Consider the following 10632-nt stretch of genomic DNA (forward strand, 5'->3'; position numbering starts at 1 on the left):
TGAAAATGGTCAGAACAATTAGTTTTAATTGTGTTCTTTCGACTAAGTCATGTCGGTCTCTTTTTTCTCTTCCTCTGAGATGGCTGAAAAGGTTGCACGTATGTTGAGTCACAACTTCAGAGCATAATTACTGCTAATCAAAATATTTCTGTGATTAAACAATGTTTTAACAGTGACTGGGAAGACAAACAAGATCATACAAAAAAGCTAACAACGTATTTTAATTGTTAGATTTTACATATAAATTGGTCAGCAAGAGGGAAAGCAATTTTAGATGGTGCTCACGTGTTACTTTAAATAATATCAAGGAATCACTTTTACAACAATATACAGTTATATTACATTTTATTTTTTATTTTTTCCATGACTCTTTTCTGTGTAATGCTCGGTGCCTCCAGTCAGGGGAGCTCCTCGTAAAAACTACGGACCGCACCGCGAGACATGTGGCCGAGAATTTGTGAAATCTTTGCTCGGTTTTTAGCCTCAAACAACAAGTACCACAATTCAACGAGTAGCTTAGCGATCTGTTAGCATTTGCTTGGAGGAAAAAAAATAAAGTTTGCACGAAGAAAGCGTTTCGGCGCATCCAAAAAAAGGCACGGGGGCACTTTAAAGGTGAGTAAGCCACTGTGGCTTCTTTTGCTAACTAGTCTCAAGTGTTAGCTTCTTATAACGACGTAAGCAGGTGTTGTGTTGTTATCCCAAAGCGGCTAGTAAGCTAAGCTCAACATTAGCCACCTAGCCAACCTACGACCTTCATTGCATTGAGAGTCGCTAATTATAGCCTCGATTTAGCCTGGAGTTGCTAACTGAGCTAATAGCCACGAAGCTATTATGGTAGCTATTTTTGGTTTCGGTTAGCATTAGCTCACTTGCTAACCAATAACAACGAAGTACTGTGCTCATTTCTAAATTGGGACTTTAAAACACAACGGAGCCCCAAATGGGTGTCACTTAGTCATGGTTTAGTTATTAAATGAATTCTAATGCTAGTTCTTCGTGTTGTATGGACAGCGGAACAAACGAAAGCTAATTAGTTTCACAACTGTGTTCGCAGTTCCCATAGAAGCCTCAATGGGGCGATTAAATATGACAATCTTGAGCTTGTCCTGTGATTTACTGCCCTTCCTGTACTTTTTCATTCCATAATATTATTTATTTATTACACATTAGAATCTTTGAATACACGAGTGTCATAATAATTTTAAGATATGTCATTAAAGGAGATGACATGAGACATAAAATAAATTTTAGTCCATACAAAATATTTACCTGATATGCGTCCATTATGCATTAGCAACGTGACAAGATTTCCCATCAAAATTGTACAAATGATTAATGGCCAGATCAATTTGAGTACAATACCGAAAAAAAATTGGTTGATGGGTTCTGAAGAAATATTATGATGTTTTTTTTTTTTTGTTTTGTTTATTTTTGTATCGAGGAAAAAAAATTGCCTTCTTGGGGAATATTTTTTATGTGATATCCAGCAGGACAATGATCCGAAGCACACCAGCAAGTCTACCTCTGAATGGCTAAAAAAAAAACAACAAAAGAAACTAAGGTTTTGGACTGCCCAAGTCAAAGTTTGGATTTAAATCCAATTGAGATGCTGTGGCGTGACCGTAAACAGGCAGTTCATAAAAGAAAACCCTCCAATATGGTGGAGTTGAAAGAATTCTGCAAAGAAGAGTGGGACAAAATTCCTCCAGAACGATGTGAAAAACTCATCACCAATTATTACAAACGCTTGATTTAAGTTCTTGATAGTTGTTGATAGCTGACCCTTTTGTTTATAGTAGCGGTGATTGTGACAGCCCGGGGCTGGACATGACTGGAGCTGAAAGCGGTAAGTCTTTGCCCGCTGTCATGTGTGACGATTTACGGCGTGCATTCTAATGTCATCCTCCGTTTTCGTGTAGATGGCCAGGGGTCATCCCCTGATGGGAGCGACGCAGAGGAGGCTGAGCGATGTCCTATCTGCTTGGGGGTGCCGGCCAGGGGAGAGCTTGCCATGCCGGACAGCTGCTGTCATGTCTTCTGCCTGGGATGCCTACTTACTTGGGCAGAGGTGACTTTGAAATATTGCATTTAGTATCATAAAAATGTGTACTGTATGGTAGAGTCGCATGAGTGCTTGCTTTTCGTCTTGTTTTTTTGTTACTGTATCCTCTCATCAGTTGCAGATGGTCCCTTCTTGTCCAGTGGACAGACGGCCGTTCAGAAACGTTTACAGATGGGATGGAAGCCTGCGATGTGTGCAGGTCTGTTTATCTATCGTTGACATCACATTTCCTCTGACTCCTTTCTTTCGTCTTGCAAGATGGGTTACAAACCTAAAATATTGGTGCGGTTAGTTTGACGTCGGCATTTGTGTTCTTTTCAAGGTTCCAGTGAGTCGCCAAGTGGCTGAACCTGAAGCTGAGAGTTGCGTCTGTAGAAGTCCTGGGCAAAGAGCGTGTCTCAAGTGAATATTTTATTATTATTTTTCTTTTAAATCTCATTTATCTAAATGTTTTAGGCAACATTAGAGTTTTACAATTTTTTTCTCCTCCTAGAAGCAAACTCAGAAAGAGGTCTAGGCAGCAAAGGGCAGAGAAGATGGCCGATTCGAAAACGAAAGGACTTGTACGGAAATGTACGTTCTCACTCTTCAGTATGGATACGATTCAAGCTTGATTTTCATCCATTTGTAATATGTCAATTCCTCTACCAGGCAATGATGATGACCCATCTTCAGTAAGCCGGAAAAAGGTAGGCTTTTGATTTTATTTTATTTTTTATTTTTCCTCCCGCTTCGGTATTTATGCTGTTAATTTACCCCACTTTTTAAAAATGTATGACATTGCTTTCCAGGTGAGAGGATCGGAGTGCTGTGCTTGGCCATCGTCTACATTTCTTTCATTAGCAACACAGGACATGTAAGTCATGCTTCCATTATGAATGAACGTCCATAAAGTATTTCGTGATAGTGGTCAAGTGGTATAGCAAATGCTGTGCGGTACACGAGCACCCATTAGAAGATTAAATATTCGAGATTTTTACGGCACAGTAGCTTTGATTTTCAGTCAAGAATATTTTGACTCCACGATGTAAAGTTTTAATGAATCGTGACCTGATCATTGTCTTGCAGAACAGAGCCTGTGCTGGTGACGGAAGAAATATCGTATGAAGCAGAGCAGTGCAAACGCCAGGTACAAGAGTGCCCGTGGTTCTCTCCTGCTGCTCCCATTTGCGCGATTGGAACCTCAAGGTAATGGAATCTTATGTACCACTCTCGTATTGTTTTTTTTTTTATGGACTTTAAGGAGGATCTTTTTTTTTGTTTTGTTTTGTTTTTTTACAGCTGATAACACACGTTCTCTTTTCCCACAGGTTCCTCTCTGCTAATAGCAACCACGGTCCATTTACATTTGAACTCTGTTCATCTCCTATTACCTCCGCTTCATCATTTGGGCCTGGTCATTTTGGTATGTCTGACCAGTTGGTGTGTGTCCTCAAGAAATAGACTTTTTTTTCCCGTATTTTGCTTTGTGTTATATATAACAAACATGTAGAGCGGTGCCTTGAGTGCAGAGTTGCCCACCCCTGACTTAAACAAACCTAAGATAACAATACTCAGATGCATATATTCTTTATCCTCCGGAAATAATGACTAATCCCGTATTTTGCTTTGTGTTATATATTTAAAAAAAAAAAAAAACATGTAGAGCGGTGCCTTGAGACCAGAGTTGCGCACCCCTGACCTAAACAAACCTAATATCACAATACTCAGAGGCATATATTCTTTATCCTCCGGAAATAATGACTAATATGAACTTACTTTGTCCGGATGGATGCTTATGTCTGTTATATACTCCCCCCATGTGGCCAAGTTCTGCACACCAGGAGTGCTTATCTTGGCGTAGTCCATTAAATTGAAGCAAAAAAAATATAATACAGAAATATTATACATTTGTATTTGACTTGAAGGAGGCCGAACCAGATTAATGCCATCTCCATTCCTTTCAATGTGACAAACTCGATCTAATTATGGACATTTTATTTAATTGTATCATTTTTTTTAAGTGCAATATTATACAGTTGTATTTGACTTGAAGGAGACCGAACCAGATTAATGCCATCTCCATTCCTTTCAATGGGAAAAGATGATTTGAGATACAAATTTCTAAGCATCGACGTGGAACAAATGTCATCAGTATCTGAAGCCACCATTGCGTTCATATTTTCACGCAGTTGGTTTTGTCACAGCTTTCCAAGGTGTTGTCTGCGCCATTACCTGTCCTAAAGGAGGAGACAAGCGAGGCGGAAGAGCCTCAAACTCCAAAGCGCCCACCAAAAAAGACGAATCCCTCCCGTCCAGACGATCAGGACGTAACAGTAAAGACCAGGAGGAGTCTTCCGTGTCCCACCCGTCATCACCGCCACAGCCCAGTGTGTCCGACTCAGACTCCTCCGCCAGCCAGGCCTCCAAGGCGGGCTTGGCATCTCAGGTGGCAGCCAAACGGAAGGGCAAACAGGTAACAAACCGAAAGGCCAGCGGCAAGAGGAAAAACACGAGAAAAAAGCCGTCGTCCGAACCTGTTGAGAACCAGCCTGCGAGCGAGGACGACGAGGGTGACGCTGGCGACGGCACCGACAGGGGAGAGGCGGAAGACGAAGCGAAGCCTGAGATGAACAACTCAGATCAGCCTTCCGATGCAGAAGGAAGTCTTAACGCGGACCACTTGAACAGTGATTCACTTGATGGGCAACAAGCTGCCGAATCTTTAAGCAGTAATATGGAGCACGACACTAACGATGCACTCGATAAAGACTGTCATGAGCAACCAGAACCGGATGAGAACAACAGCCACTTGTCCATATCTTTGGACTCCCCTCCAAAAAGCCCCGAGTCGGAGTGCTCTGGCAAACTGAGCACACAAGGAGAGGAACCGACTGTCATGTCAATTTCCACCGGAGACGAGGAGAAAATAACCGCATCGCCGCCATCCGAACCGGAGAGCACTCTGGATAACCTAATGTCTCCCGATTTCGACAACGTGATTGAACAGGACTGTAAAACGGAGGTCGGCGAAGAAAGGTTGGATCAAAGCAATGATGAGGAGGCATCGCGGGATCTGCAGAGACAATCACATGAAAGCCCCAAGCCGGCTTCTCCATGTGCTGAACCTTCCGAAGCCAAGGTCGCTGAACAAGAAGCAAAAGCATTTGAGGGTTCTGAAACGCCCGAAAGAGAAACGCCTTTAGTAGTTCCGAATTTGGGAGAAGTCGTCACAAATGACGATCTTTCCAAAGATGATACGAATGTCATTCCGATGGACTGCAGTTCACCCATGAGCGAGGCCGTTAGCGCGACCGTTTTGGAGGAAGCGAAAGAGCCCGCCGCCGCGGAGACTTCAGTCTCTGTTCCCGACGAGAGGTCCAAAGACCAAGCGGAGAGAGACCCGAGCCACGGGAGGAAGAACGGCAGACAACGACGCTCTCGCTTCCACTCCCCGACCTCCGCCTGGTCGCCCAAGAGGGACTCCAGACGAGAGTCGTACGGGCGCTCCCGCTCGCATTCGAGAGAGCGGACCGGCGGCACCCCCTCCGGCCACTCTTCCCGCCCCCGCAGCAGAGAAAGAGAGCGCGAGCGAGACAAGGACAGGGACTACTTCAGGAGGGAGCGTAGCCGTGAGAGGAGGAGAAGAAGATCCAGGAGTCGTTCGAGATCCAAGTCGCGGTCTCCATCCAGAACGAGATCACACAGACGAGGATACAGCCCCGAGCGGCCGGCGTCCAGAGATCGGTCCCCCCGGGGGAAAGAGCGAAGGGGCGGCTGGAGGGCGGGGAACGGCCGCGATGGACGGCGCTCTCACGGCAACGCCGCTCGCTTTGAGAACGGCGTCCCTTCGGAAACGTCGCCGGAACGCCAAGGCTGGTCGGAGAATCCCGACTGGGTGACAGAAAAAACTCGCGGCGAAGTCGAGGGCAGGAACTGGGATTTTGGGGGCGGCTCTCGCTGGGAAGATCGCGGGCCGAGGGGACGCGTCGGCTTCGAGCAAGGCCGCGGCGCCGGCCGGGGAGGTGGTAACCGCGGCTTCCACAGCCAACTACAGGAGGACGACAACCGGAGGCAGCCTCGGAGCAACTCAGGAATGGGCAACAATTCAGGGAACGACGCCTACAGTCGCTTTAACGAGAATCGCGGGGGCGGCCGCAGAAAACCGGAGTCAGACCCGGGCGACTCGATGCTGGACCGCTCGGGCTGGTCATCGGCGTCCAGCTGGGCGGTGCGGCGGACACTTCCCGCTGATGTTCAGGATTATTATTCCAAGAGGGAAAGAGGGGGAGCGGGAAGCTGGACTCGACCTGAAGAGGAGCAGCCTGCAGCAGGTAAAGCGAGAACCACTCCGTGTCGCAATAAGTCTGTCCAAAGTTTTGGATCACTTCATACAAGTTAGATTAAGTGCAATGTGTACGGCAACCGCACATATGCGATTTCCCTCATTAAAAAGTGTTTGACAAGAATATTTAGGGGTTGCTGGAACGGATTAATGGTCTTTCCATTCATTTCAATGGGGAAAGGTTATTTTGACACACAAGGTGCCTCCACCCTCCAAAATAAAGTCTGAATTGGAACCGCCTCTTCGCCTTGTACTTGTAGATCCGGCGAAGAGTGAACCTGCACCAACTGCGCCGGGCAACGCTCCACCGGCACCCGTGCTGACCGCCATGCCTCCGCCGCCGCCTCCGCAGCTGAATGTCCTTCATCATCACTTCCCCCTGCAGGGCCCCCGCGGCCCCGTGCCGGTCAATTTGCAGCCCTCAGCACCGTACGCCGTGACCCCTCCCATCCCCGTGCACCTCCACCCCGCCGTGCCGCTGCTGCAGGTGCCCGCCGTCGGCACCCAGGGGCTGCCCCCGCCTCCGCCGCCGCCCCCTCCCATGCAGCAAGGGGGCCAGACGACAGCAGCTCAGCCCGATGGGCAAATCACGCAGGTACCGTATGAGGCATTTAAAATGATGCCTCCCACCACTAGGTGGCTCCATTGAGTTTGTGTATGGTTTCGAATGCAAATTTTACATGCAGGAAAATCCCTGATCTGTTTTATTTGCCAAGATGGTGAACACGATGGGCGCTTACGGCAAAGCGGGCCTGCTTTCCACTCCAACCAAAGTCGGCCAGCAAGCCGCCAACCAGGTGCTGCCGTCATCGACAACGCAGCCAGCTCAGCATCACAAGGCTCAAGCCGACAGCTCCAAAAAAGAAAAGGTACCTCGGCATCTCCCGTTTTGCGTTGAGGATGAGCGTTTGATGTGCATTTCTGTCATATGATCCGTTTTCGTTTTTTGTTGTTGTTGTTGTTGTTGCTGAAGAAGCAACAGATCCAAGAGAAAGCTATAAATGAAGTGAAGACGGCGATCAAACCTTACTACCAAAAGAAGGAAATCACAAAGGACGAGTACAAGGAGATCGTCCGCAAAGCAGTCGAGAAGGTACGCTTTTTGGGAGATCGCAACTTCCTCCGGCCGCAACGTAGATCTTACCTGATTTCATATTGTTGTTGTTTTTATACGCCCAGGTGTGTCACAGCAAGAGCGGCGAGGTCAACTCAAGTAAGGTGGCCAACCTGGTGAAGGCCTACGTCGACAAATACAAGCACGCGCGCAAAAAGTGAATCGGCACCTCGCCGACCCTTTTGCGTGCAGCTCAAGTGCAATTTCCCGGAGCTGCAATTTCATCTCCAAACTCGACGATGACAAGAGAGCCATCATTTGTTTTTGTTTTTTTTTTTTGATATCTCTACCTTTTATTGAACTATATAGATTTTGTTTCTATAGATTTTCATATTTTGTTAGGAAAAAAAAAAAGACCCAATCAGAAGTTGTAATGCAAGAGCCCTTTATTTTGCATAGATTCCGACCTGCAGATCTACTGTAAGGGGAGCGCGGGGGTGTTGCATTCAGTGGGTTGGGCGGGAGGGAGATTTGATACAAAGAAAAAAAAACTGCAATGTCATGTCTACTAGTATGGATAGAGTCTTCTGGCTGGTACAATGAAATTCCTCTTTATGGAATCGTGATTACACAGTCTATTAAAATATGTTCTTTAAAAAAAAAAAAAAAAATCTATAATATTTCAGATGAAAGACTAGTCCTGACATCATCGGATAACCAGTCAGCGATTAGTCTGGAATATAAAATGTTGTGGGAGGGGACGAATCAGGTTAAATGAACCCCGCCTGAAAGTTTAATGATTGTCCAATGCATTAAGATGAACTGTGCAACGTATCCAGGGAGTAGTGAAATAAAGTAGCTGCTTCCTGATTGGCTGTGGGTTTTAATTGGGGGGTTGGGGGGACTGGCAAAGGATTGATGTACTTTATCTTGTAAGAATAGCAACAGGTGAAATTACGCCATCTAGCGGAAGAGCGTATAATCGTTCTGCTTGTTTCTTGCTCTTGTTGGCGTCGCGGCGATGCAAATTGGCAGGGAATCGATGGCTTAGTTAAATCACGAGCCGATTCAATTACACATGATTCAGTTACAGTTGTGCCTTGAGACACGAGTGAGCCGGCTCAATATTTTTTTTTTTGATATCTTGAGCTGTCGCTCATTGTCAAAAGTTGCCTTCGAGTTGTTTCGTGCCACTTGCAAGTCATGTTTACGGTTAGGTTTTTTTTTTAATATTATTTTTTAAATAGTCACTCCGTAACTTTGCTTTTGATAAATCAGTTTAATATTCAAACAATGCAAAACCAAAGCTATTTGAGCGCAAATGGTGGAAGGATAACTGTTACACTGCCCTCTGGTGGCCGAGGCGCAAACACAATGGCTTTTCCCATTTGTTCCAATATTGAGGTCACGGAACCAATTGAACTTGGATCTCAAGGCACCGCTGGACCGCACAATGGCAGTTGAACTTCTATGTTGACCACCAAGGGGCAGCACTATATTAAAATAATCGTATTTCGTGGTTACGTTCACGCTTGTTAACCCATTCATGCACCCTGTAATCTGATCACGTGATTAGCTGTCCACTGTAGTAACCGCTGTGCTTGAAAGGGTTAAAATACTTAATATTGATGCCACTTTGTAAATTTTGAGTAAGACTGATTACCATGAGATAAAATATTTTAATAATACACTATCATATATATATATAAGCCTGAACAGGGTCGTAACCTGAACACCAAAAGCCTTTCTGCCAATAAAAAATGAGTGACCTGGATTATGGATTTTCTTTTGATCAATTGGGAAATGATGAGCCATTTAAAAAATAAAAATAAAAAAATTCCTGATGCAAAGCAAAAAACAAAACACAGCAACCGGCCCTTGTTATAGAGGAACTTTGAATTTAATCGGACATTAATTACAGGATGTACACGGTGTTTCATTGAAACAAGAATGTAACACTGCCCTCTTTGCCCCCCTGAGGCCCATAGACGGTTCGACAAACTCTAACAAGGCGGCTTTTACGTTCTCAGTGGCCTCGACAATAGAACAGAATTTGCACAAAATCAACAGTAGCACATTTCAGTCTTGACAGATGAACATGTAAAGCATTGTCTTTGCCGAACAAATTCATGACAAATTTCCCCAGTGTGGGTTTTGTTTGTTTTCCAGCTCCAATGCAGTATTCCCCCATAAACAACAACATAAAAAGCATATAATCAGTTGGACTCAATAGATATATATATATATATATACATATATATACAGATATCCGACCACGTAAATATAGTAAAATAGTTTAAATTACATTGATTTTCACGGTCTTCCATAACAGGATGTTGGACAACAACAGTTTGGTGTTGAGTTAGTGTTGGAAGCACAGTGCGCCGCTATTTGTGGTATGCTTGCTTGCCAGCGTGACATTTTTTGTTTTTGCAAGTTTGACAGGCGTTTTTTTTTTTTTTCCGACCACGCTACGTGATCAAATTCAAAGTATTCTCCCAGAAAGAAATAAAAAAACTTTTTTTTTTTTTTTGGCCTCCTCTTCCTCAGACATGTGCACGCTACTTCAACATCAGCAGGATCTTAAATGAGTACAGTTTTTTTGGTTTTAAATAAGAGTCCAGTGAGTTACTCTGCAGCTCCCAGTGTTGTATGCTATAAAAAAAAGGCAGGTTTGTGTTGTCTTTTGCTCTTTTTGTGGACAAGGAAAGGTCACAAATACTGAGTGGGTGGCGTCATAGGCCCACGTCTGTGTATGGAAAACAAGTCTGGGTTTTCCAACGGTGTGCTGAACAATAAGTGCTTTTCAATACAGTATACAAATTTGCTTCATTAACAGTTATACGTTTGGCAAAACAAAACAAAAGTTCCGATGAGGCTGAACAAAGTCTAGTTCGCACCGTTTTGTTAGCAGGACTTGTCGACGTGTGAGGTCACAGCCGCACTCGCGCGCAAAAAAAAAAAAAAAAAAAAAAAAGAAAACCATACCTGAGTGTCAGCTGCTAATTGTTGTTCTTTTTTTTTCGTTTTCAACTCTCCTGACGACCTCAAACTGTATCTCATCGTTGCTTTGAGGCACGTTAAATTTTTAAATTGTACCAGAACTACAAAAAAAAAACCAAGAACAGATAGGGTAAAAGACAAAGAAGTTATATGGAGGACCCTCTATTAAAAGGGGGCGTGTGGGGG

General features: G+C 44.7%; 1 protein-coding gene across 3 annotated transcripts; it reads left to right on the forward strand.

Moving 5' to 3' along the window:
- Positions 1 to 401: 401 nt before the first annotated feature.
- scaf11 (SR-related CTD-associated factor 11) lies at positions 402 to 8313 on the forward strand. 3 transcript variants are annotated; one of them, XM_019891780.1, is made up of 15 exons: positions 402 to 615; positions 1800 to 1849; positions 1923 to 2071; positions 2181 to 2264; positions 2388 to 2467; positions 2559 to 2638; positions 2717 to 2754; positions 2857 to 2921; positions 3134 to 3253; positions 3376 to 3470; positions 4252 to 6378; positions 6650 to 6984; positions 7106 to 7258; positions 7363 to 7482; positions 7569 to 8313. In XM_019891780.1, exons 2-15 carry the CDS (start codon positions 1831 to 1833, stop codon positions 7662 to 7664), a joined length of 3561 nt encoding a protein of 1186 aa, XP_019747339.1. In that variant the 5' UTR covers positions 402 to 615; positions 1800 to 1830; the 3' UTR covers positions 7665 to 8313. The 3 variants fall into 3 exon arrangements, with proteins under 3 accessions (XP_019747339.1, XP_019747342.1, XP_019747340.1); XM_019891783.1 differs by having other exon boundaries at positions 2187 to 2264; XM_019891781.1 differs by having other exon boundaries at positions 1803 to 1849.
- Positions 8314 to 10632: the final 2319 nt, after the last annotated feature.

This window comes from Hippocampus comes, unplaced genomic scaffold, assembly GCF_001891065.2.
Source record: "Hippocampus comes isolate QL1 unplaced genomic scaffold, H_comes_QL1_v1.1 scaffold63, whole genome shotgun sequence".
Taxonomy (NCBI): domain Eukaryota; kingdom Metazoa; phylum Chordata; class Actinopteri; order Syngnathiformes; family Syngnathidae; genus Hippocampus; species Hippocampus comes.

What these genes read in the sequence shown, in the direction of transcription:
- scaf11 (XM_019891780.1), top strand. An exon ending in CTTCAGTAAGCCGGAAAAAG is followed by an intron (nt 2,755 to 2,856) that starts GTAGGCTTTTGA and finishes ATTGCTTTCCAG; the next exon opens with GTGAGAGGATCGGAGTGCTG. An exon ending in TCCGCAAAGCAGTCGAGAAG is followed by an intron (nt 7,483 to 7,568) that starts GTACGCTTTTTG and finishes TTATACGCCCAG; the next exon opens with GTGTGTCACAGCAAGAGCGG.